The sequence below is a fragment of the Channa argus genome, chromosome 2, assembly GCF_033026475.1.
Source record: "Channa argus isolate prfri chromosome 2, Channa argus male v1.0, whole genome shotgun sequence".
In the NCBI taxonomy this organism is placed as follows: Eukaryota; Metazoa; Chordata; class Actinopteri; order Anabantiformes; family Channidae; genus Channa; species Channa argus.
This window is the reverse complement of record NC_090198.1, coordinates 28,618,257-28,644,626: the sequence shown is the minus strand read 5'-3', so window position 1 is coordinate 28,644,626 and position 26,370 is coordinate 28,618,257. Positions and strand designations below refer to the sequence as shown.

The window sequence follows — 26,370 nt, the reverse complement described above, 5'->3', positions numbered from 1 at the left end:
TTTGACATGCTTTTGTCAGAGACGCTGCAGAAGAGAGTGACAGGAAAGGTGGGAAGCGCAAAAAGACTGATGGAAAGGAAGTGAATTTAAACCTGCAACATTCACAGCATGTGGCAGTAGCATGTTTTGTATTGTGTTGATATTATTCTTCATACATATCACTTTTCACACATGTCAAACCTCTTTGGTTTCTCCAGAGTTTATCTTGATGTGATAAGATTAGAGCTAAGCCTTGTGCAAGCAGGCGCCACAAATCCTGTGGGCTCATCTCAGTTTAGCATGGAAAGTGTAGCGACCTGGCGAGCTCCACCCAGACTACTTAAATCCTACAAACAAGTAAAAAAAAATGTTAATGCTTTTGTGACAAACAACGTGACGGTGAGTCCTGCTCCGTAAATGTTGACTCTGTTAATTCCCCGGCTTCCAGGCAGCCGCTTCACATTTAATCCACAGATATCGCTGCTCTCATTTGACCTGTAGCCACAGAGTGAACGAGTTTTGGGTTTTCAAAGGTACATTTCAAAAGCAGCTACGTCTTCTGGTGCACACTCTTCCTGAGTGCTGCATCACAGCTTCCACAATCAATACAAAGTTTATATGAGGGCTTTCAAGAAAGAGCCTGAGCCTTCCTTTTCTTTTTTTAGGGCACTGAGAGAGTGACATTATTGTGTATTGTGTGTGTGTGTGTGTGTGTGTGTGTGTGTGTAAGCCAAGGTTGAGTGGCGGTCCTCCTCAGTCCACAACTTTGTGGTGTTGAGAAGTGGCTCACAGCTCACAAAGTGGATGAGGTCCATCAATGATTCAGCAAACACGCACCTTCTCTTTCTCGGCTTCTTTTCTCAGCCTCCCTTTCTATCCGCTCGCTGTCCTGCTGTCCGACTGCATCTGGGCTCCCTCATCCGCCTGCCTCTTCGTTAATCGTCCCAAACCACTTAAAACAAGCTGCAAAACACTTCCAAATCTAAATCCGGGGCCCACCCAAGTAATCGTTGGCGTTTGAAGGATTTTTCTAGTAACAAGACATCAACTGAGCTTTTCGTGATCACGTACGATTAGGTCGCTAATCCTGTGCAGTGAGATGTCAAACATGGAGGAGTCTGATGAGTGCTGCTTTACAGGATTGAAGGTGCGGGTATTTTGACCACGCAGGAAAAAGGTCCTGGTCTCGACTGTCAGGCCGACTGGGGCCGTTCAAAGAAGGGTTTGCGTGTTCTTCTCCGTATTTCCCGAGGGTTTGTTTCGGGTACTACAGTACTACACTAAAGATAAGTGCACTTGCTCGAGCTGTTCTCCAAGACTGCAGAGCCTTGGTCTCTGAGTGCTGGCTACAAAGCTGTTTCAGCCCGTTATCAAATATGTTATACAGGGTTTTTGTCCATTTCCCAAGAGCACAGAGTAGCTGTAGCTGTACAGTGGAGCAGTACACTGGAAGCTTCTTCTTCTGACTCAACTCCTCAGTCGACAAATTCACCTTAGTCTTACTACTCTATCTGCAAACCTGTTGTTCAGTGTGATGATCAGGATATTGTGCAAAAAAGAGCAAACAACACAGGTGGTAACAGTGTTTTCTTACTTCTTGCATTAAAAGAGTTGTGGAGTTGTGTTCTTCTTTAAATTGAGCTTTTAATGTTAGTCATGATTGCTGTGCAATCCACAAATATCATGTAAAGAAGAAGCCATACGTCAACATGATCTAGCAGATAGTTGAAAAGCCTGCATCTCTGATGGTATGGAGGCGGATTAGTGCCGATGGCGGATTAAATATCTTTAAAGGCTCCATCAATGCTCGAAAGTACATAGAGGTTTCAGAGCAACCTACTATGTTCCCATCCAGACAGCATCTCTTTCAGGGAAGGACTTGCATATATCTGTATCTCCCTGTGCTCCTGTCTACTCTCTTCATTCCTCTGTGTCCCACTTCTTCTTAGCTAACCTCTGTAATCACTCCTGAACTTCCTCGTTCCACCACCAAGTCTCCTTGTCCACTTTCCTCCTTCCAGATGACACACCGAGTCCCCTCCTACCTGTCTCCCAAATCACATTAGCTGTAGTGGTCCAGTCATCTGGAAGCACCTCCTGACCACCCAGAGTCTGTCTCAGCTCCTCCCTGTAAACTACACAACATTCTTCCTTTTTCAACTTCCACCACTTCGTCCTCTACTCTGCCTTTGTCCTCTTCATCTTCCTCACCACCAGCGTCATTTTACACACCACCATCCTGTGTTGTCTGCCTATACTCTCCTCTACCAACACTTTACAGTCACTGATCTCTTTCAGATTACAACGTCTACACAAGATGTCGTCCACCTGAGAGCTTCTACCTCCGCTCTTATACGTCACCCTATGTTCCTGCCTCTTCTGGAAGAAAGTGTTCACTACAGCCATTTCCATCCTTTTTACAAAGTCTACCACCATCTGTCCTTCTGCGTTCCTGTCCTGAAGACCAAATCTACCCATCACAGTCTCATCACCTCTGTTCCCTTCACCTACATGTCAATTGAAATCTGCACCAATCACCACTCTCTCACCTCTGGGGATGCTCTGCATCACTTCATCTAACTCACTCCAGAATTTCTCCTTCTCTTCTAACTCACATCCTACCTGTGGGGCAAAACCACTAACAACATTGAACATCACCGCTTCAACTTCCAGCTTCAGACTCATCAACCTGTCTGATGCTCTTTTCACCTCTAGAACATTCCTCAAAAACTCCTCTTTCAGTATAACTCCTACTCCATTTCTCTTCCTATCTGACCCATGGTAGAACAACTTGAACCCTGCTCCTAAGCTTCTAGCCTTGCTGCCTTTCCACCTGGTCTCGTGGACACACAGTATGTCCACCTTCCTTCTCTGCATCATGTCGATCAACTCTCTAGCCTTCCCTGTCAGACTCCCAACATTCAAAGTCCCTACTGTCAGTCTACATTCTTAGCTTTCCTCTTCTCTCTCTGCCTACGAACACACCTTCCTCTTGTCTTTCTTTGACCAACAGTAGCCCAATATCCACTGGCACCCTGTAGGTCAACAGCACCGGTAAATAAATTAAATAAAATTAAAATAAAAAGTCTACCATCACCCCATGCAATAACAGAGCAATGTTGTTGGTCTTATGAATAAACTTTAGGCTCTGTTGCAGCCACAACTCTGCTCATTAAACAGTTAATTAATAACTGACCACAATAAAAAATAATTATAATAAAATAAAATTATATATATATATATATATATATATATATATATATATATATATATATATATATATATATATATATATATATATATATATATATATATATATATATATATATATATATATATATATATATATATATAAAAATCCAAACTCTATCCTAAATAAATACATTCTAGAAGAAGAAATGCTGGCAACAATTTCTAAGGCTGATTTTTATTGTGTGGCAGACAGTTACAAGCTAAAGGAAAAATAACAGAAAACATCCTCCCTGATCTTTTTTTATTTTGTCAGTATTGGATATTGCTGTCATAACGATTATCCTAAATGCAAATCTACTTTGTCGCTTTGTTATGCACTCACGACTTCTATTGCATGTCTGTCCATCCTGGAAAAGGGATCCCCTCTTTGTTGCTCTTCCTTCCTTCATTTCTTTCCATTAAAGTTTATCCAATTTGAAGGTACAGAGAATGTAATAGGTTGTACAGCTTGTAAAGGCCTGTGAGGCAAATTTGTGATTTGTGATATTGCACTAGATAAATAAAATGTAATGAGATTTGATTTAAGTGCAAACAATTTGCAGCATATTCCTACATTTTTATTGGAATCTTCCAGAAACGATTTAGCTTTTTATTTCACCAGATCGAAGAACGTAATAGCATCTGGAGCACTTCCTCCTCCTCTTGGTGCTCTTCTCTGTGTAACAGCAAACCACAGAGAGCCTCTGCAAAGGAAATCACATTGAGATTTCCATGATGTGTTCACTCTGAGAGCAATCAGACCACAGCATGCCTGACTCATCCTAGCACTTGAATCTAACAGACCAGCTTATCAACAATCTTATTATAGGAACACAGACAGACACAGAAAGAGGGGCCAGTTGTACAATGTGATACTGCAATTCTGCCTTTATGCTGTGAACAGTTCCATTTAAAGGTGATGAAGTTGACATTGATGATACATAAGTTGGAGTTTGGAGCAGCCAGCAAGGAACAAGGATCTTGTTTGTCTCGCAGGCTGAATGATTTTACATTTTTAAATCGAGTGATGGAAAAAGTTGGCGTCGGGGTACCGTAAGACAGGAACATCATTCCAACATAAATGTGTCGGTTTTCATAAATCATCTCTAAAATGCCGATATAAACCGATATGTGGCGTCCATCAATCTCCCAGCTGACACCAGCTAAACAACGTGAGAGGAAATGAGAATGACTATTTGCTGCTCTGTCAGAAACTGAATACCTTGTGGAAAACAACTGAAGAGTGCTTGCCAAGAGGTGAGAGGTTGCCATGGAAACATATTCAAGGGAAAGATGGTCCCTTTGCCAAGATCTTAACAAATCATCTGACTCAGCCAAGATATGTGTTATTAGTCATGGCAAGCAGGAGTTGTAGGAATCGGGATATATATTTATTTGCATCAGTGCCTTTGTGCATTGATATGAATAACTCCCTATGCCACAGCTGATGTCAACTTGTGTAAAGCAAACACTGGGCCTCACCCGAGTCAGTCCATTAGCTTTGCGCTGCAGTCACTGGCTCATTAGGCCCCATCTGCTTCAATAATGCAAAAAAAAAAAAAAAGCAAAGCAGGCAAACGCCGTGCAGTGTTACGACTCTCAGCACAGCGGCAGCCAAACCAGGTAAACAACACATTATCCAACCAAAACTGTGTGGCACCCAGTGTGCAGCAGGCAGGTGTGCATCCAACTGACTGCAAGGCTGCAACTATTCCGAGAACTACATAATATGGGTTGTCACTTGTTCACTCATCTGAGACCGTTACTGTGCATTTTATTCCTATAATATTAAAATTAATAACACAGTCAGCTGCACTGCGTTGACAGCTATTTTGAATGCTTGTTAACCCAGTGCTCCTGCAGACCTGCAGCATCTCATAACTGTTGTCAGTCATCAATCATCATGCAGCTGACGTCCTGGTGACGAATAGCAGATGGTGGCAGATAGGTGAGAGCTTTGTGATTTGACGCGCCCGCTGATGGGCATCTCCGTCCGGCCCTCTTTTAGGCGCGGAGCCGCCAATGACATGATGCATTTAGTGTGGGACCAAACCAATGGGAGCGGAGCTGCTTTGTTTCCCTGCTTGTGTCTCCGCCTGTCGCTCCATGGCTCTATTTTGCGCGCACATGTGACCGCAGAAGGCGCTTCACTGGTATTTAAACGTCGAGTGGGTGCTGATGTAGACAGCTCCCCGGACGGATGAACAAACTAAAAATGGCACGTCGGGCTTCCTGCTGTATGGACGCCTTGAAGCCTTATTCCCCCTTGTATCTCCAGATGAAGATCTCCATTTTCCCTGGCGCACGCCACCTCTGAGCATTTACCGACTTATTTTTAGCCGCGTCCTCTGCACATGCAGCAGTTTGGCGAATGTTAAGACACCTGTGGAGCTGAATCTAGGGAGGAGGTTGGATTGTTTGACAGCCATTCGCGTGTGAGCGCTCGGCCGCTGCTGTTTGATCTCGGTGGAAGCCTAAAGCCATTTACGGACGCATTAATTTAAGCCGCTCTTCGTCCCTGCTTGCAAACAGGAAGGAGCATGGATGGAGAGGAATTTGCTGTGAGCAGCGCGCTGAGGGGATTTGTAGGGATGCGCACCCGTGGAAACTAAACCAAAGCACGGAGTCTGAAGCGCCATTTCTCCTTCTCTTTTGTTTAATAATTAACAAGTTTGACGAGGATCTGGATTTTTAAGCGGTCATGGGGAAAGAGGAGTGCAAAACGATGCTGGACGCTCTGAACAAAGTGACTGCCTGTTACAGGCATCTGGTCATCGCTCTGGGAAGCACGTCGGACTCGCAGAACCTGCGTGAGGAGCTGAAGAGGACCCGCAAAAAGGCCCAGGAGCTGGCCGTGGCCAACAGGACTAAACTGACCTCTCTGCTGAAAGACAAGACCATCAGCAAAGAGGACCGGTCCGAGTACGAGCGTCTATGGGTGCTGTTCTCCAGCAGCATGGAGCTCCTGGAGGTGGACATGAAAAGGTCCCTAGAAATAGGGCAGGCTTTCCCCCTCAAGGTGCCGACGAGACACCTGATCCAGACGGGGATGACCGGCAGCACCACCAGCGTGGCGGCCCGGGCCCTGAGCGTGCAGAACGTGAAATACGAGGCGGACAGCAACATCGACACGGCGGACCTGCGAGACCTGCAGGCGGAGATCGCTCAGGTGAGCCACATGATGGAGGAGATGGAGATGAAGGTGCAGGTGGCGCCGTGGGCCGTGGAGGCGAAGCAGGAGGCAGGAGCCGAGCTCAAGTCCAACGTGAGTGTAGGAAATTCTTCCGTGGGTGTGATCTCCATCTGCGAAGAGGAGCCCAAAGAGGAGGAGAGCGGAGGCAGCAGGGAGGGCGGCTTCGGCTCAATCTGCGCTGTGGTTGTCTTCTTTGTCATCGTTACTGTGGCGTTGGTTCTAGGATATTTGGTCATCAATATGTCCTGAAGTGTCTAACTCTAACAGCCCACTGTGATGGACTTCGTGCCAGGCCGCCCACGCGAGCGTCACCGTGCGTAAGAGCCAGCCGCTCCGCAAGAGAGAGAAAACGCTTTTGCGTGTGTGTGTGTGTGTGCGTGCGTGTGTGTGTGTGTGTGTGTGTGTGTGGACCTGAGCCTGGACACGAGAATTTATTCATCTTTCTCGGATAGGTGAATGTATTGAGTTGAGTTGAGGAGTTGCGCTAGAGGTAAACATGTAGAACAGTAGAGCACTTGGGGAGATGAATAGCACACATTTTTGTTTTTTTTGTTTTTTTTTTGGGAAAAGGAGAAAAGTCATAATATTACGTGACAGTGTCTGGCCACCAGGATATAAACAACACATAATCCCAGTGGATTAGTGGAAAAGCTCAAGCATAAATGTAGCCTACTTTTAAGTATTTCCCCCTTGATGTTTGGCTGATTGCTGCTTCAAACGAACAGAGCCAGTGTTACAGTTTGCTCCTCACATCATGTGCCAGATGGGATCAGATCTGCACTTTTTAGCCCAGTCTTAAAAACATCACGTTATAGAAGGAGGCCTGCATCTTCCTGCATTGCATCAACTCACAACGTACTGGATAAGAGCCTTGAGACCTGAGGGACATCCACAGTCCTTTAATAATGCACCTGTTCACTGCAAGCCCGTTCATGATGCTTTTCAGGGTTTTTTCTTTTTTCTTCTTCTTGCAAACAGTGTTGAATGTATAAATTGCAGCATGTGAATAGAGGATTTGTACTGCTGCGTCAGATGATGAAGTGTATTTATTACAATGACATTTTTAACAAGGAATTTGTTCTGCGGGTGTTTTAAAAGCAAGTCAATGCCAAAGCTTTTCCCCCCACTCTCATTGCATTATGTCTGTTTCTATAGTCTGTGAGGATTTTACAATTCTTGTTTTTAAGTGAAGCTAATGATTTTAGCCTGCGCCGGGATCACTTGACCCAAACCCTTAACACATCACATCTACACAGAGGTATTTTAAGTACAGGGTAATAAACTTAACGACGTTGGGGCTGAAATAGTGTTCGACTTAAAACGAAGTGGAGGCTGACACTGATGATGTAACCTTTTAATGGTTTTAGGAGAAAGAGTCTTAGGTGAACTGCACCACGCACAAAAGTTTGAATTCAACAATCGCAACCAAAGGGCCGATAATGTGATGTGATTGCAAACCACAAATTTTACTTATGACACTTCTCAAGCCTTGCGCCGTGTAATAAAACGAGCAAGAAATACGATCATAATTTTATGGTGTTTTTTACGGACATGTTCTAAACATTCAAGATGCACATTCAGTAAGGAGATTAAAACATATTTTTTTGGATGGGTTTTTATTTGCAAATGTCGATTACATCCTCCTTTAAAGGTACAAGAACAAAATAAAAAAAAAAACATCTAAAAAAGTTTTAATGTTCAAAAACGAATTACTGTTATAATTGTTACTGGCAACAAAGTCTTTGTGCTGCTGAGGAAAGAGTTTGAATCTAAATATTAAAAACTGGGATTTAAACAATTAATAGACACATAAAATAAAACAACACATTCTCTCATTGTATAAAACATATTATTTTTCATCAATCTGGGCAATGAAAGCCAACTCTTCATCGCTGCTTCCAATGTTTTTGACAGGGCTTATAGAGAAGTTAGAAATGTCCTGATCCTGATCAAAAAAAGTGGCAGCACGTTAAAAAAAAAAAAGTGTAAAGTGTGTTTTCAATACTACTAACAATTACCATAAAGGCAAAGTGTTTACTGCAGAAGTGTTACTCTACAGTATCCATGACGATGTTGTCTCCTCCGCTGCATTAACATGATAGCATGATGGAATTATTTCTCCAATTCTGACGACAAGTCTGTTGTAGTTACTTGCGGCTCCTAACGAGCCGTAAATTGATTCACAGGTTCTCCCATTACATAGCAAACAGATCCCTGCAGGATGGTTGAGAATCCTCAGCCGTCAGTGGCAGCAGTGACCTGGATCCGCGTGGGAGTAATGGATTATATAATAAAAACATTTTCTCGAGATGTAAAATATTCAAGTTGCAGTCGAAGATAATCCGCCGTGTTTGCTCTCCCGGTCTGTTTCTGCCCATCCTCTCGAGCTTGGTAAAGCTGCGGTGAGTCATCAAAAGAACATTATCAAAAATGGCTGAAATGCAAGATAACTCCACTTCCAAATGCACTGAGGCCACACGGAGCTGAGAGGTTTTTTTTTTTTTTTTGACAGGACTTTGATGCTTAAGAATCAGTTGTGCACACATCTGACTCACAGTGGGCTTTCTGACATCTTGTTTATCCTCGCTGTCCTTTCACGGAGACACTAAGCTCTGCAAACAGTGAGTCAGGAGCGTGTTGAGATGTATGACAGACCCGCATTGTCATCCAGAGATCCAAAAATATAAAAGGTGATCAATTAAACATGAGGAGCAGAGGAAAAGTGCGCTTTAAAAGTCTACTTTAATGCAGCTCTGAGACTGCTACAGGTATGAGGAAGTGTTATGCAAGATGCCTTTAAAATGAGCCCGAGCACGAAAGTTTTAAGAAATCGAAATGGACCGCGTACAGGTGAGTACATCGACTCTGTCCGCAGTTGTTTGGAGCTTTGGACGTGTGCACGAAACGAGCAAATTACGCGGACTGCTTCAGAGAGAGGCGAGCTAAACTCTTGGCAGAGACAGACCACTGCGGCGTCACCTCATCCGGACGAAGATGGTGGGTTTCCAAGGCTGTGGGTTCCCATAGAAACCCTCAGCGGGCTCTCCACCGCGTAAAAAACTAAACAAACAAACAAAAAAACGCACAGAGAGCAGAGCAGTGTTATTTCAACTCCCCCCCCCCCCCAGGAAATGAGGTATGAGGACAGTGGGCATAGATGGAGGATGAAACATAAGTATGTTTTTTCAGATGACAGATTAAAATAAAAAAATGTGATCAAAGGTTGCTGAAATATTTACCTCACCTCATCAATTCTGAGAAAAATGTTTCAGGTCAGGGCAGATTTATTCTATATGGACAGACTCAAAATTAAGACTTAATATTCTAACCTCTTCCTTCCTGTCACTCTGTATCTATATGTACTAATGCTCCTCCAATAATTCACTCAACTGTCACATGCACTGTAAGTACTCTTGTGCCCAAAACATCAGAATTTATTCACATCTTTCTTACAAAATCCAAGTTTGACACGGAAACATCAGGGGAAAGTGTAAAAAATGTATATCGCTTAAAATTAAAATATTACTTTAAGGCTGCATCTGTAAAAATAGGCCATTAAAAGTGCGTTAAATAATGCATTCATTTAGAAATTCCAGACACACAGTACAACCCATTTGACAGAGATTATGTTTTATGAATCATGAATTTGCCATGAAGGACACTGCTGTGTGCAGGAACGGCACCCAAAGGAGAAAGGGTGGAAGCCCTGCAGAGGCTGCACCACTCACACGTGCACTCTGACAGAGAGAACACAAGTTGTTTTTATTAGCTCTTATTAGCACAATCCAGTGACTAACATTCATTTTTGGTGGTTTACGCTAACTTTAGTCATAATTTAAACTTCTGTTAATGACATCACACACACACACACACACACACACACACACACACACACACAGAAACAATCATTGCACTCATTGATCAATAGCTGATCACATAACGGCAGAAATAAAGGACTAACAAACCAGTCTTTGCTGCAGGTCAGTATTCCCCCAAGACAACCAACCTAGGTTCATCCTTGGTAGAGGAAAAACTGACAGAAGACAGCTCAATCTGATGCAATCGTAAGCCGCCCTTCACACTGTAGATCACATTTTTCATTGCATGTGCACAAATCAGTGTTGGGGCCAAGTCAAAGCTGGCTTTTTGAGCTCTGCGATACAGTGGGTTCAACAACCGGCAGCAGGTGCTTGTACTTGAGTGGGATGGTGATCTGTAGAGTTGCAGTGTACGAGTCGGCCATAACCAGGCGGTGCAGCTCGGTCTCGTCCTGAGGGTCTGCGCTCGCATCCACCTTAATCTCTCCTGAAGTGTCTGACGGGTAAAGTCTATCACCTGGATCGGGGAAAATAACAGACAAAGGCAAAGGAAATTAGCATTTTATCGACGCAGAGCTGTTGAATCCCAGAAGCACATGAACATATAAGAGGCCTGGAATCATATTAGCTCTCAGCTCTTGAGCAGTGCAGTGTCCACAGTAACATATGTAATGGACACACAAAAAATTATCTAGAAAACACTTTTTCTTCTAAAACAGAAAGAATCGTTGACTGATACAAACAGACCATCGGCACCTGGCAGTAGTGATATGTATTGTTCATCTTTTGAGAAAACAACCGGCGTCCACCGCTCACAGCCCTCTGCGGCACGCTGGCTGGCAAAGTCATGGAGGTCGTCCAGCAACGGGAAGCGGCACATGCGGCTGAGCTCATAGAACTGTGGAGGGGCAATCCATAACTCTTTAGCCTGGTAACTCTGCAGGACGTCGGATGGCGTGGACCACTGAAAAGCAGATTACACAGGTGTCTGTGATTAAGTGCGTTTCTTCTCCCAGAGCATCTGTTGTCACGGGGCAAGCTACCAGTCAGTGTTGAGCAAAATGCGTCTTCACGAATAAAGCTGTGCTTCAAAGCCTGAGTTTGTTTACCTGATTGTCACACGACCAATGAAAAAGAGAGCACGTCAACTGGCTTAAATAAAGGCAAGTTAATAGAAATATATTATAAAATATAAATATAAGTCAGCAGTAAGCCCCACATCCATTACACATAAGTAGCCTATAGTTTAATTATAACATGGAACGTGCAACGTCTGTTTGCAATGAAACAGATGTCAATGGTCTAAATGAGCTCGTTAATGAGGCTTCGTGAAACAAACCTTTTAGTTAAACTACTGGCTACGAAGCTTTGAGGCATAAATTAAGCTTGGTCTTGCCATCAGGCCACCGCTAATATTCACAATTTTACATGAAGGTGCAGTGTGTAAGATTTAGTGGCGTCTAGCGGTGACGTGGAAGACATTAAAATACCACCACAGGTTAAAGGCTTATTCGATACGTACGTGTGTTGATACGTCCCAACAAGTAGGACGTGAGATGACTGTGAGTCCAGTTTTCACTCATCTAAACCATGGCAGTGATTTGAAGCAGAGACCAAACAACATGGTCTCTGCTAACAGTTTGGTTTATTTGGCACAGTGGATTCATTGTAGCACATTCCATTAACTTGAATGGAACCAGCCCTTGCTTTATTTATTCTGTGGAAAGACTTTATATTAGTCTGTAAAACACAGATCACCGGTTAAGACTGGCCTAATGTTTGTTTGGGGAAGTCCTGCAGTGTATACTTTCTCACATTTGTTAAAACAGAAGATGTTTGAATAAAATATTTCTAAAAAGAGCCTCATGAGAAAAGAATCTATAGATTAATTCGAAAGCTTATTCGACAAAGAATAGTTGTTAGGTGCAGCCCTATTACCCTCTGGTACTACCCTCTCTTCCAACATCATTTCGTTTTTACTTATCATTTGTAAAAGTGGTCTGTAAAACCCAACGTGTTGCTGTAAATGTGCTGTAAAACTAAAATTGCTAGAAGTTGCTTTTCTCCCACCTGAAAGTGCACAATTTCCCTCTCGTCCTGAAGAGTGTGGGGGACGTCCTGCAGACAGCAGATGAAGAAAGCGGTGTCAAACCTATTCACACCGTAGCGGCCTCTGGGAGTCAGCCAGTTGCTCCACTCGTGTAAAGCCCAGATGTTGGGCAGCACCTGCAGCTCCCTGCACATCCTGATGAAGTTGGAGGGGTTCTGGTTCACTAGCGCCCTCCACTTGGTCAGCTCACTGCTGCACAGGCTGTTTGCATTGCAGTGAGGACCTGGATCACCTCTGTCCTCTATGCTTTCTAACAGACGTTTTCCCTCCACCGTGGACACACACAGCAGCACACCAGACTCCTCAAACGTCTCCCTCAAGGCGCAGATCCTGAAGGCGACCTCTCCCGGGATCGGAGAGCCCAGTTTCTGGCGGTCTGTGGCGAAGATCGGAGGTCTCGTCTCCGCCGGCTGTTTGACAGTTTTCAAACCAAAACTAGGCGAGTCCCTGGACGACTTGAAAACGTCCAGCCACTCACTCGAGAAGTCCGAAGAGTCCACCACTCCGCCTGGAAACACGTACGCGTTGGGCATGAAGCCACTTTTGCCGCTGCGCTTCAGCAGCAACACGTCGTAATCAAAGCGGGAGCTGCGCGGCGGCGTCCGTGCGGACAAAGTGTCCGCCCCGAACCTGTGGCCCGCGGCTAAAATCAGAGTGGCAGCCTCCTTCCAGTGTTTCAAAGCGGTGTTCATCCTGAAAGCCCTGCGGTGTTTTCTTCTTCACGGTGCTTCTCCACGTTAAAGTCCCGGGGTCGCACGTACATGGGTCGAAGCCCGGTTTGTTTTGGCGGAAGTGACGCATTGGGTTGCGGAAGTGAAGCCTTTGAGGACGCACACTTCGCCGCCTGCAGGATGGAGGCCTCTCATAGCTGCAGAGGCATCTGCAGAGGTGCTTTTCTGTATAATTTCCATTTTCAGTGCTTTTTTAAATAGTTATTCCCACTACAGTTTAGAGGAAACTCAATGGTGGAAAGTAAAAAGTACTTCGTTCCGATTTTTCACGTATCTGTACCTTAACGTAGGGAGATTTAATTAAAAAAAAAAAACAACCTATTTTTCTTTCTCTGCTACATTTTTATTTAAGTTTGCATTACACGTTACACACTAAAAGTGAGCCGGTGTTCGCAGTAATTTTTCCCCCTATCGTGTCTAAAAAGTTCAATGATAAGAAACTATTGTGTAGATTAATCAAATGTTTTCTCTCAAGATGACAACCAAATTTAAGGATTCCCCGTTTTCCTGTCTTCAAACAGAATTTTCTGATGTGACGTCATAATGTTGACGTTCAGTTCCACGTCAGTGTGGTACAGCGATGTGCGCCGGTGGACAAACCCAGTGGAAGGAGACTGAAAACGTGAGCTGTGGGGTTTTTGTGTTGCCTCCACCTGGGGACCTTTGTTTTAGGTCATGCCCCTCTCCCGGTCACCTCATTTCCTGCCTGAACAGAGTGAATGTGAAATGACGTCACACCATGTTAAGTGTATGGGGACAGGGCGCCATCTTGTGATCAGTGTGGTTAAAATGGGTGGCCTTTTGGTTTGCCATGAAGTCATTCACATGTGATGGAGATGCGAAGCGATGGAGCGCAAGATGAGGGAAAAGGAATCAGATTTCAGTAGGTAATCAATAGTGTGGTAATTTGGGAAAAACTAAGGTGAATAACTAAAGCGTTTTCTAGTGGCTCAATATGGCTCAATATTACTCCAAGTCACAACAGAAACAGAAACTCTTTTACTGTTTTTGACATTTCAAGGGGATGCAAATGTGTGAAAACATGTTTGCAATTTAGAGCACAAATGTGAAATGAAGTGAAAGTAAAGATTTTCTCCTCTTTCATTTTGTGTTGCTAGTAATGAAGGGGTCAGTGTCAGTGAATGTTGTTTGGTTTGTCACATTTAATTCTTTGAATCTGTAGATTATTTTTTTCACTTTTTATATTATTTTGGAGCCACAAGTTGGCTTTACTTACACATCTATCTTCTCAAAAGCATCAATACCAGTAGGGTTTTATACATTGTATCGCTTTAACCCATACATTTATTTTTATTATTAACTCAGATTGATGCCCTGACAGTTGTAGCTGATCAGTGTGTTTTCTTTTTAGTTCTCCAGCAGTGAAAGTTACCAAACTGAATTTTTGGATTTAAATGCATTTAATCAAATGCTAGAAGCCTTAGTGAAAGTGTATCAAATGCGCGGTGTGTTAGTGGCCTTAAGTTCTTGAGTTGTCGGGCTTAATGAGCTTCACCTCCTCCTATTTCACAGGCTGCAGCAGTCTGCCGCTTTAGCTGGAGCTTAGACACATGCAGAGGGTGGAGGGTGACGCCTAGGCCAACAAAGCAGGACATTACTGAACATTACTGCATAAAAATGCAACTTACACTGAAAGATGGAGCATTTTAAAAGGAGAGAAAAAGAATGAGGGGAAAGGCAGAAAGGACACACGTGTCCAACGTGCACACACAGACCTGCAGGGGTTTCATATGTCCTTATATCAAAGCGGCATTGTTAAGAAAGCTCATACAGTTCAAAGAGGACACTCTGAAGTTAGTCGTATAAAGTATTTACTTGGATTTTAACTGTGTGAGCACCTGTATTATCCTTGTCACAGTTACTATCAATAAAAAAGCTTTTTACGATGTTACAGTATCTATAAAATACCTATTAATTACATGCTAATACAAATAAACATAATTTCACTTGCAGGTAAAGGAAAACAGCTCCCTTCCCACCTCTGGTCTCTGGTCTTTCACTAGCTCACAAACTCGACTATCTTTGTCTCACTCTCCTCCCTCTTGTTAGGGGACATCCAGGATGTCCGATCAGCTCTGGGAACCTCCCACCCACTGTACCTGGGTTTTAAATTAACAATAAAGCAAACATCATTCAAGGTCCATGGAGCGTCAGTGAGGCGTTTTCTCTCCAAGGCTACGTAGGTGAGCGAAGTGTTGAATGTATCTATCTAGCTACACTTTAATACTATACATTTATGTTTTGTGTTTAAACCATGGGTTATTTAAGATGGCTTTGAGTGTAAAATGCACGAGGTTTGCACACATCAGCCACAACATTAAATCCACCAGGTGGCTTTAATGATGTAACGGACATGGGCTCAGCATGGGTGCTCCAGCCAGCATCACATTTTCAAATACGAAAGACAACTGCAGTGCATCAGGCGCTGGCCGCGACCAGCGCGCGCCACACAAAAATTAAGTCGTAGAACTAGATTGTTGTCTTTTCTTTTTCATATTATTATACCCATGCAGATTCCTATCGTCCCTGCTGATCGGTGGATGTGAGTCATTGGATTAGCTAGAATAACAGCAGCATTGTCTGCAGCAATCATTACTGTTCATTTCAAGCTTAGCATTGCCGTGATGTAAAATGGAAATACTACACTTAAAACTTCTAAAATTCTATATATGCACGTCATTTAAAGACACTACTCCACTTTATGTTTCAGTTTTAAAACAACACACTGACACTAAACCTGTCCACTGACTGCCAGTGCTGCAGTACATTGGTAGGTGTGGCTAAAATTGTTACCATCTCTAAACCTGCTGCTGATTTTATAGGACAAAGTCAGGAATCAGTGCATCTTAATGGTAAAATCAGTAAAATCACATCTGTATGACTGGATGTAAATTGGTTTCTATTTTCACTCCGTCATTTTCTGTGTGACCCTCTTTGTTTAGCAGCATAAGAGGAAACGGCTGCTAGTCAATGTACTGCTGCAGGTTTCCTTGTAAAACCATTTCATACCTTGAGTACTGTGTGATGACCTCTGATTTATTACATACATTAGAAAACTAGACCCTGCAACGGTCAGTGTAACTGGCTTTTGTGTTTTCTCATGCACCAGCAGACTGAAATGGACAATGACAGCCTTAAGAAGGCGACGAAGAAGGAGTCGGAGAACGGCTCCAGCAGCCACGGGGTGGTCTCTCAGGCTAAAGACCAGAAGCCCGTGAAGGCCACCGTGCTTCAAAAAGATGTGAGCATGTGTGTGTATCTGCTTGTACTTGTTTTCCTGAGAATGAGTCTCATTAGATGTTCACATCGTAGGATCCAACAGTCTGTACTTCTTGACTGCTGGGACTGAGTACCATGCAGTACCGCTGCAACCGTCTCCACATATTAACTCCAAACTCCCTAAAAAGCCCTGAGGTAAATTTAGCTGAACTGAAAGTGCTTAATTGAATAAAACCAAATCCACCGCATTAAACTGAAGAAGTATTTAGGGCCACATATCTGGTTAGAGATGAGAATAAAAGGATTCCACTGCAATAGAATTGACACTGTGAGCATGTGTAGGGGGGTGGATTTGGATTTCTACCAAGCAGTCACATGATAGAACAACAATGACTCACATGATAGCGATACATTTTTTTCTGTCAGAGAGAATAAAGTCTACAGACGTGCGTCTGTCTTTGTGAGCCCATGTTTATGGATAGTGATGCTTTGAGCTAAATGCAAACCGTGCAACATGCTCACAATGACCATGTCTGCATTCGGATTTTAGTTTAGTAGAAAACATGTGCAAACATTAGCCAAATAAAATTAATTAAAGCTGAGACGGATGACATCAGTTTTGCAAGTTTGTCAAATTGAACATACTGTCATACTGTACTGGATAAAACTAGATGTTGCTTGATAAGGGAAAAGGTCATGACCACTGTCTTTATGGTTAATGCACTTAGGAATATGAATGTCTGGCCAAATTTTCGTGCCAATTCACTAAATAGTTGTTGAAAGTCTTGACCAAAATCGCTGGAACACCAACCATAACCCAACAGTCACACAACTTGTCAAATGTTAGGGATTATGAAATTACATAAAGCGATTAGATATACTAGGAAATGAATAACATGCTTTAAAAATAATAAGCAATTCATTATTCCTTCAACTAGAACACACCAGTTAAACTGTGTTTTTTCACTTTAGTATTGATTAAAATGTTATGTCATTGAAACAGAAGTGGATCAATGTGAAGCTTTTTCAGAACATGTTTAAACATTAAAGAACATGTAAAGATTGTGTTTTTTTGGTTTTTTTTATTAGCTTTGGGTAACATCTAAGTGAAATGACATTTTTACTTATCATGTCTCTGCTCAGGTTGGTCTTCTGAGTGGCATCTGTCTGATTGTGGGAACCATGATCGGCTCAGGCATCTTCATCTCTCCAACGTCCGTCCTGCTGTACTCCGGAGCTGTGGGACCCTGCCTCCTCATCTGGACTGCCTGCGGAGTGCTAGCCATGCTGGGTGAGAACGCAATCTAAAAGGAATAGACCCTATTCCATTCAATGGAATTTACTGGAAAGCCAATTTATCCCCAAACGCAATAATAACAAGGCACATTCAGCCTTGTTATGGCACAAACGTCCTGTGATCATCAGAAGTAAAAAACAGATATTAGATAGTAAAAGATAGTAAAAAAAGATCCCGTTGAAAACTGAATCAAAAATTGATTCATACCCGTGCATTTAAATGTGCATGAAATATTATGTTGATCAAAAGAAATTGTTTGTCTCTATTCGATATTAAATCATTAACATATTTTGCTATTTTAATTTGAACTGTTAAGGTGTGTTCCTGGTCAGTCGCCACCTCTTCTATGGACGATGGCAAAAAAAAAAAAAAAATTATCAGATGAAACTGCTCAAAGTACATTGTTTCAGTGCTTCCTTGTAAATAAACTGCAGCTCATCCTTGTGATCTTTGACTCAAGAGTAACAATGGCCGGAATCATGCTGCACGACACAATAAAATTGTCAACAACAGAATGAAGAAGTTTGTTACAGTCAGGGTTTTGTGTGTAGCTGCTGCCTTTATTTTTAGGGTTGTCGTTACTTCCATCCGTCCATTTTTATTAACATGATATCACAGAAATGCCTCAAAGGACATTTCTTAACATGTGGCTCAAAACTCCATTAAGAGTCAATAATGAACTGATTGGAATTTAGTGGTGAAAGGTCAAAGGTCGCAGTCACTGACTTCACATCTCTGTCATTCTTGTGAACACAACCTTACAGGAATTACTTTGAATTGAGCACAAGCTTCTACTAGGACTCAAAGATAAACTGATTAGTTTCTGGTGTAGCCACCCAAACGGAAACAATTAATGTCATGTGCCCTAACGTGTTTTATGAAAACGTGAGATTTTAAGCCCCTTGGCTTTGTTAGTATCATATCATGTAAGTTAACACATCCAAAGGATTGTGGGCCGTGAATAACTCAGCTGTTGGAGCCTTCATTACCTGGTGGTTTTAGTTTATTTATGACAGATGTATTACTTATACTGCTATGAGAGCGCTTTCAAAAAGGAAAAACGTCAGCATTTCCACAAAACAAAGCAGCTTTTCAGGGCTCAGGACACAGCAAGCTGACTACTGGCTTATGTACAAGAAGAGATCACAGTATCATCGACGTCAGTACAACTTGTACCGTTGCTGTTACTTATTATCAGACATATCCTCATTTAGAGACAGTCTGCGCTGAGGCAGAAAGGTGTGAAAATCCTAAGCTAAGTTTCGAGTTAGTATGTCCACGGTCCCAGGTCTTCCTGCTTCTCTTCCTCTCACACAAGTGCAGAACGTGGAGCGCTACAAGTTTGTCGGCTCTCATTTCTCGAGCTCACACCAAGCCGGCGTGGCCACGACGGCAGCAGCTGGTCTTCATCGGCACTTGTTCTTCCACATCGCCTCGGCGTGTCGCAGCTGGGTTGAATTCTGGGTTAACTACTTGGACTTAAATGGACTTTGTCCATATTTGAAGGTGGTAAATGGGGTTTTTAGAGGCCACATAAAGTGTGGTTTACAAGTTGGAAAGACAATAAAGTAATTAACTTTTACATAGAACACTGCGGTTATTTGGCAAGTGCCCTAACTATTTGGCCACCAGAGCAATCTGTTATCATAAACCTTGTTAAAGAAGTGTGAGGGCATCAGCTTCAGCTCACTGTGCAACAACAACAACACACGATAAAATCTGAGGGGAATCATCCAATGCCACAAAATAAATTAAATACCTCTTCCACAAAACTGATAGACTTGCCATGTTTTATTTCTAAATGCTTTCCCTTTTCCAGAAAAGAAACAACTCCATATGAATATTGTTGCTGATAATTTCTTTTTACATAAATTATCACAGTTATAACTATAGTCTTATATCTCATTGTCTGTAACATTATTAGGTTTGTCATGGCTATAGATTAAAAATGGTTTTGGCTTCGACAGAAATTACAGCGCCTTGCAAAAATATTCATACCCCTTAGAATTTTCCACATTTGGTTACATTACAACCAGAAATGTAAATGTATTTATTTGGGATTTTATGTGATAGACCAACACAAAGTGGCACATAATTGTGAAGTGGAAAGAAAATGATAAATGGTTTTCTATTTTTTTTTAACAACTAAATGTATAAGAAGTAAAGTGTGACTTGCATTTGTCTCGACCCCATTGAGTCAATTCACCTTTTGCTGCAATTACAGCTGCAAGTCTTTTGGGGTTTGTTTCTACCAGATTTGCACATCCGGAGAATGAAACTTTTGCTCCTTCTTCTTTGAAAAGTAGTTCAAGCTCAGTCAGATTGGATGGAGAGAGTCTGTTAAAAAGCAGTTTTCAAGTCTTACCACTGATTCTCAATTGGATTTAGGTCTGGACTCTGGCTGGGTCATTCTAACACATGAATATGCTTTGATCTAAACCATTCCACTGAAGCTCTGGCTGTATGTTTAGGGTTGTTGTCCTGCTGGAACGTGAACCTCCTCCACAGTCTCAAGTATTTTGCAGACTCTAACAGGTTTTTTCTAAGATTGTCCTGTATTTGGCTCCATGCATCTTCCCATCAACTCTGACCAGCTTCCATGTCCCTGTGAAAGAAAAGCATCCACAGAACATCATGCTGCCATCACCATGCTTCACAGTGGAGATGGTGTGTTCAGGGTGATGTGTTGTGCAGTGCAGGTTTCAGCCACGCATAACTTTTTGCATTTAGGCCAAAAAGTTCAATTTTGGCCTAAATTTAGTCGTTACCAAGTGTTTGGCCAGAGCACCTTCTTCCACATGTTTGCTGTGTCCCCCACACGGTAACTGCAAATAGAGTTACCATGGGCCTCTTTGCCCTGAATAATTGTCCTTGTCCGGCTTGTCAGTTTGGGTGGATGACCATGTCTCGGTAGGTTTGCAGTTGTGCCTCTTTCCATTTTTGGATGATAGATTGTACAGTGCTCTGTGAGATGTTCAAAGCTTGGGATATGTTTTCATAACCTGGCTTAGGTTCTTCTCCACAACTTTATCCCCGACCTGTCTGCTGTGTTCCTTGGACTTCATGATGCTGTTTGTTCACTAATGTTCTCTAACAAACCTCTGAGGGCTTCACAGAACAGCTGGATTTATACTGAGATTAAATTACACACAGGTTGACTGTATTTACTAACTAGGTGACTCCTGAAGACAATTGGCTCCACTGGATCTTTAGTTAGTTGTAACAGAGTAAAGGGGGCTGAATACAAATTCATGCAACACTTTTCAGGTATTTATTTGTAAAAAATCTTGAAAACCATTTATCATTTTCCTTTCACTTCACAATTTTGTGCCACTTTGTTGTGTTGGTCTATCACATAAAATACATTTCTGTTTGTTGTTGTAACGTGACAAAATGCGGAAAAGTTTAAGCAGTATGAATACTTTTGCAAAGCGCTGTAGTTTAACCCAAAAGTTTCCTGGTTGGTGAACATTATAAATGTTATTGAACCTCCCACCACAAGAAATAATAAATGTGCATTGTTCCTCTAATTCTAATGTGTATTTGTATGTTTCCGTATGTGGGTCCACGCAGGAGCCCTGTGTTACGCTGAGCTTGGTACCATGATCACCAAATCTGGTGGAACCTACGCGTATTTAATGGAGGGTTTTGGCCCTTTGCCCGCCTACCTTTTCTCCTGGACCATTGTGATGGTGTTGAAGCCCTCCAACCTCGCCATCATCACTATGAGCTTTGCCAAATATGCCTCCACTCCATTTTACCCGGACTGCACTCCTCCTGTAGTCGTTACCAAGTGTTTGGCTTCAGCGGCTGTATGTGAGTTTGGATTTGTACCTGGTGAATTATTGGCTAAAGAGTAGAAATTGATACAGCAACTATCAAAGAGTATTTAGTGGACTATAATACTAGTGAGATTTGAACTTCGTTTAAAAGGCAGTTTGAGTGTTATAGTTATATATAGTAGTTGATCTACTTGATCATTTAACCAATTTACAATGGAGCTCAGTTGGTAAGGCAGTTGACCACAGGGTCAGTGGTTTGATCCCCAGTTCCGGCTATATGTCAAAGTGTCTGAACCCCCAACAGCCCTTTCCCATCCCCAGCTGTGCAGTGGTGGCCCATGGCTGGTAGAAATTGGGGAGGGGTTGCATCCGGGGTAAAAACTGTGCCAAATCAACATGCTGAGAATGATCTGCTATGGCGACTCTGAAAGCACGGGATCAGCCGAAAGAACCAAAAAAATAAAAAATAAAATAAACCACTCAACAAGCAATGAGGACAAAGTGAAAGAATAATAATGAAAAATTCTAAAACTAAAATGTATTTATACAGAAACACTGTAATTTTTTACAACATAGTTTTTTAGGTTATTTTTTTGTCCTTTTGGTTTATACCGTGAGTTCAGGGTCACCAAAGTGGCGTTCAGTGTCTTGCCCAGAGACACTTCGGCATATAGGCGGGACTGGGCATCGAACCACTGACCCTGTGGACCGTGGAAAACTGCCTTACCGACTGAGCTACAGCCGCCCCATACATCTTTTTCTTTTCCTCACGTAAGAATGTTGTAATGAACGTTATTCCGTTTCTTTTTTTCTTCTCAGTTGTAATTGTCTCAGTCAACTGTTTGAGCGTCAAACTCGCCAGCTACGTTCAGATAGTCTTCACTGCAGCCAAACTCTTCATCATTGTGGTGATAGTGGGAGCGGGCATCGTTCTGTTAGCACAAGGTTGGTTTCCCTGTACGCCGTCCTCTGATTAAACACCCTATTATAATCATTTACATGTATTAATGCATTATTGTGTGTTTATATCTAGGGAACACTCAGAATTTTTCGAATGCATTTGATGGTGCATCACAGTCCTTCGGAGCCATCGGACTTGCGTTTTTTCACGGCCTTTGGGCTTATGACGGATGGTAACAGTCATACTTTACTTTGCTCTTTAACAGCATGTGTAGAATCGTCCACACTCACTTTCTCGAACAATCAGATGAGCCTTTTTCTGCTGTATTGACCCTAAGGAGCACTGTGACCCTTTTCAGCATCCAGATTTATGCCTGCTTTGCTGTCCAGACCGGCACTACCTAACCCTTTTCACTGCAGCCCTGCAGGGCCAAGTACCCGTCCCAAGCCCCCTAGACACTGAGGATAGGCTGCGTCACGAAGGGCATCCGGTGTAAAAACATGTCTCTCTGGCGACGAAAGGAGAAAATAAAAATTAAATATGAAATAGAATATTATTCAATAAAAAACACATATTTTGAATTTCATGACTTTCTTTTGACATTTTTTAATCACTTGTAAATACTTAATGATTTTATGGTATAAAATTTAAATCAAACTTTTTACTTATTTAATATAACAGCCTTCCTGGCCCATCAGGGGGCCGCAGTCCACACTTTGGAAACCACTGGTCTAACTCACAGGTTGATTCTTTGTCGCACTCAGTGATTCCGTGCAAAGGGTCTTGATGGCCAGTGAAACTCAGCTCGTCTTGGTGAACAAATATGTGGTTTATTTGTTCTTGGTTTTTACATTCTGTTATTTTCTTAGGGCTCAGCTGAATTACATCACAGAGGAGCTGAAAGACCCACACAGGTAAAACTCATCACTTTCAAACCCCCCCCCCCCCCCCCCCCCCCCCCCCCTCATTAGTTACAGCCTAAAATCCCACGACAACTTCTAAAATGTGTGTGTTGAAGAACTCATAAAAAGAAAACCTAGGGAACAAAACACCCTGATTTTAGTTTTTTTTTACTTTGAGTGAATTAAAAGTAAAAAGTCTGTTACTCTAACATATAAATTTTAGTTGGATAAACAAACTTCAATTCAATTAAAGTCAACTTGCACCTTGGTTTCCGTCTTCAGTAGACGTTCTGTCATTTTCTCTGTCAGGAACTTGCCGCTGGCCATCATCATCGGGATCCCTTTGGTCAGCGTGTGCTATGTGTTGGTCAACGTTGCCTACTTCACAGTTATGACCCCCAGCGAGCTGCTGGTGTCTCCAGCTGTTGCTGTGGTGAGAAGCACAGAAAGCCAAATATTAACAGAGATGTCTGTATCTGAAACCATTTTTCTCAGTAAAATAACCTCAGTTACGGTTTGATATTCATTTACTTTACATTTACCCTTGTTTTTTTTGCTCTGATAGATTTCTTTGTCCCTCTGTAGACTTTTGGAGACAGGGTCCTTTACCCTCTGTCGTGGATCGTTCCTCTCTTTGTCCTCTTTTCCACGTTCGGTTCTGCAAACGGAAGCTGCTTCACCGCTGGCAGGTAAATAGTGGAGCGTTACAAATTGTTCAGAGTCATTGTTCTGTTCGCACGTGAAAAATATCTTATGTGTGTGAGAAAGTAGCTTGAAAAAAATGTATTTCTTTCCACAGATTGGCCTATGTGTCCGGCAGAGAGGGTCACATGGTGAAAATCTTATCCTATATTAGTCTGAAGCGCTACACCCCAGCACCTGCTATAATATTCAATGTGAGTCTTGTACATATTCTGAAATAGGTTTTGAAATTTGGTTTGGTTCAAAACTGTGTAAAACAGAAAGCGATGATTTGCAAATCTCACCAACCCACATTTTATTCACAACAACATATCAGATGTTGAAACTGAGACATTTTACCATTTCAGGGAAAATATGAACTCATTTTGAATTTGATGGCACCAACACATCACACTTTTTGTTTTTGTCCTTTCGTCTTATTCCGTGAGTTCAGTGTCGCCACAGCGGATCATTGTCCGCATGTTGATTTGGCACAGTTTTTACACCGGATGCGCTTCCTGACACAACCCCTCCCCAACAAAACAACACGAGATAGTGACTAATCTCTTGTTGTTTCCTGAGATCAGTCACTATTTGGTTTCTCTTTTTGTTGTGCATTTTAGGGTCTTTTAGCTATTTTCTACATCATGCCAGCCGACATCACCACCCTCATCAACTACTTCAGCTTTGCTCAGTGGGGGTTTAATGGTCTGACAGCACTGAGTCTAATAGTCATGCGCTTTACGAGGAAGGACCTTCATAGGCCCGTGAAGGTGAGGTCTTTCGATCCAGGTAAGGTTTTTAGTCCAGTTTGGAGGCCGTTCCTCTATATTGTTTATCCTGCTGAGGTACCACCACCAAAGAGTTTTGAGGTTTGGTAAATGCTTGAAAATATCGGGCTACATACTTTCTTCTAGGGGATTGAGTTTGGGTTGCGATTACAGAGCTCATGTAAAAACTAAACACTTGATTCTGTGCAATAAGGTGCCGATTGTCATACCAGGCGTAATGGTCCTAGTGTGCTGCTACTTAGTCCTGGCTCCCATCATTGACAACCCAGAAGTGGAGTACCTCTACTGTGCTAGTTTTCTCTTAGCTGGACTTCTCCTCTACTTCCCTTTTGTCCATATGAAGGTGAAGTGGGGACGCAAACTCATGAGTAAGTTTCTTCCAAAGTGTTTATTTTGTGATCAGAGAGCCAAAAGTGAAATCCTGGGCTCGAAACATAAGGAAATACAGCACTACATTCTCCTGACACTCAGCTTGAGCCTAGTGTTGACTGACTTGGATCTTCACTCCCTGCTTTAGGACCCATCACCCTACATCTCCAGCTGCTGATGGAAGTAGTTCCTCCTGAGAAAACTGAATGACAAAGGACAGTCCCATTGTCCACTGCGTGTTGTTTGTTGTCTGTATCCTACTGTATATACTGATGCTAATAATAGATGATATGATATTTACTCCAAATGTAGACCTCGCCTAATTACAGCAAATCTTAATAACTTCTTTGTGCATTGCACATCTTGTTATGATGACTACAGCCACATACTTGAGGAAGCGACCATGTTAAACATTTCCTTGTAATCAATGTGCAATAATTTTTGCTGGGCTAAAGTTCACTTTATTTAGCTACGAACTGCGATCCACTTGATCTTCATCATCACCTTCTTCACACAGCAGAAATTTTCTCTTGCAAATTTGATTTGGCATTTAACACACATTTCGTTCAGTGACCCAACACTTCGCTGAAATAACTGTTTCAAACAAAAGGAAAAAACATCTTCCCAGCTGAATGTCAATTACTAATAAAATAGTGTTTTGTGTCTTCATTTAGATTTAGATTAGATTTTTTGGGATCTTTTAGTTTTTCTGTATTTTTACAGTGGTCAGCTTTTCTGCTCGTGAAAATGAACAATTGGTGAGTAACGTAAAGCCGCAAGGCGAAAATAAAAAATAGTTAAAGTACCGAAAGGTATTTTTGAAATGTGATTTATGTTCAAAGGACTATTTTTTTCCAATGTGAACGGGGCATTTACACAACCGAGAATATTACACATGTAGATTCAGTAGCTTCCACTGTATTCTCTGTTTCAGTTCGGAAGTTTAGTTGTAGCTGTTGAGCAAGAAACAGGTGATTTTTTTCTAAGTGTGGCTTCAAAACTGAAGGTCTTAGGTCTGCTGAAAAGAAATTATTATTACATTATGACCTTGATCATATTTACTACAGGAGCACTCTGGGGAACAGTATGTGCTGATTTTTTTATACTCGGGGTCTCACAAACTTTTTAGCCCATAATGCTAAAAGCAAGGCTTTTTGAGCTGGTGCTTGTGGAAAGAAACTGGCGCCCTCATACACCCTGTTTCGATTTGGTGCATTGCTTGTGCACATGGACCCCGTGTGGACAAGATGCAGCAGATAATCATAATAATTTTTGGGGAAAAAACGTACTGAGCCTGTGCAACTACGAGCATCTGCCACGATCCCAACACGAACTTCTTTGGGTG

The 26,370-nt window shown here is 42.3% G+C and overlaps 3 protein-coding genes across 10 annotated transcripts; 2 read left to right on the top strand and 1 right to left on the bottom strand.

Annotated features, from left to right (window-relative positions):
• Positions 1 to 3,386: 3,386 nt before the first annotated feature.
• Positions 3,387 to 8,297, top strand: si:ch73-167i17.6 (regulator of G-protein signaling 9-binding protein). The gene has a single exon (XM_067489641.1). The coding sequence runs from the start codon at positions 5,912 to 5,914 to the stop codon at positions 6,650 to 6,652; it is 741 nt and encodes a 246-aa protein (XP_067345742.1). The 5' UTR covers positions 3,387 to 5,911; the 3' UTR covers positions 6,653 to 8,297.
• Positions 8,298 to 10,146: 1,849 nt separating this feature from the next.
• Positions 10,147 to 14,905, bottom strand: nudt19 (nudix (nucleoside diphosphate linked moiety X)-type motif 19). 2 transcript variants are annotated; one of them, XM_067489620.1, is made up of 3 exons: positions 12,292 to 14,905; positions 10,978 to 11,185; positions 10,400 to 10,738 (listed from the first exon to the last, which is right to left on the bottom strand). In XM_067489620.1, the coding sequence occupies exons 1-3, from the start codon at positions 13,021 to 13,023 to the stop codon at positions 10,536 to 10,538; spliced, it is 1,143 nt and encodes a 380-aa protein (XP_067345721.1). In that variant the 5' UTR covers positions 13,024 to 14,905; the 3' UTR covers positions 10,400 to 10,535. The 2 variants fall into 2 exon arrangements, with proteins under 2 accessions (XP_067345730.1, XP_067345721.1); XM_067489629.1 differs by lacking the exon at positions 10,978 to 11,185 and having other exon boundaries at positions 10,147 to 10,738.
• A 226-nt stretch (positions 14,906 to 15,131) lies between these two features.
• Positions 15,132 to 25,694, top strand: LOC137106376 (b(0,+)-type amino acid transporter 1-like). 7 transcript variants are annotated; one of them, XM_067489589.1, is made up of 14 exons: positions 15,140 to 15,266; positions 15,794 to 15,853; positions 16,193 to 16,324; positions 17,446 to 17,593; positions 21,173 to 21,415; positions 22,201 to 22,326; positions 22,415 to 22,514; positions 23,152 to 23,196; positions 23,494 to 23,617; positions 23,770 to 23,873; positions 23,984 to 24,080; positions 24,489 to 24,638; positions 24,850 to 25,024; positions 25,174 to 25,694. In XM_067489589.1, exons 3-14 carry the CDS (start codon positions 16,202 to 16,204, stop codon positions 25,233 to 25,235), a joined length of 1,497 nt encoding a protein of 498 aa, XP_067345690.1. In that variant the 5' UTR covers positions 15,140 to 15,266; positions 15,794 to 15,853; positions 16,193 to 16,201; the 3' UTR covers positions 25,236 to 25,694. The 7 variants fall into 7 exon arrangements, with proteins under 7 accessions (XP_067345672.1, XP_067345663.1, XP_067345690.1 ...); XM_067489580.1 differs by having other exon boundaries at positions 15,145 to 15,266; positions 16,196 to 16,324; XM_067489571.1 differs by lacking the exon at positions 15,794 to 15,853 and having other exon boundaries at positions 15,132 to 15,266; positions 16,196 to 16,324.
• The last annotated feature ends 676 nt before the right edge of the window (positions 25,695 to 26,370 follow it).

Bases quoted from the DNA above. Each gene is read 5' to 3' on its own strand.
- nudt19 (XM_067489620.1), bottom strand. From the start codon at position 13,023: ATGAACACCGCTTTGAAACACTGGAAGGAGGCTGCCACTCTGATTTTA. The intron at 11,186-12,291 runs GTGGGAGAAAAG...TCTGCTTTTCAG, and splicing joins GGGAAATTGTGCACTTTCAG to TGGTCCACGCCATCCGACGT. The intron at 10,739-10,977 runs GTGCCGATGGTC...TCCCCGATCCAG, and splicing joins ATACATATCACTACTGCCAG to GTGATAGACTTTACCCGTCA.
- si:ch73-167i17.6 (XM_067489641.1), top strand. From the start codon at position 5,912: ATGGGGAAAGAGGAGTGCAAAACGATGCTGGACGCTCTGAACAAAGTG.
- LOC137106376 (XM_067489553.1), top strand. From the start codon at position 16,184: ATGCACCAGCAGACTGAAATGGACAATGACAGCCTTAAGAAGGCGACG. The intron at 17,594-21,172 runs GTGAGAACGCAA...GGGTCCACGCAG, and splicing joins CGGAGTGCTAGCCATGCTGG to GAGCCCTGTGTTACGCTGAG. The intron at 24,081-24,488 runs GTGAGTCTTGTA...TGTGCATTTTAG, and splicing joins CACCTGCTATAATATTCAAT to GGTCTTTTAGCTATTTTCTA.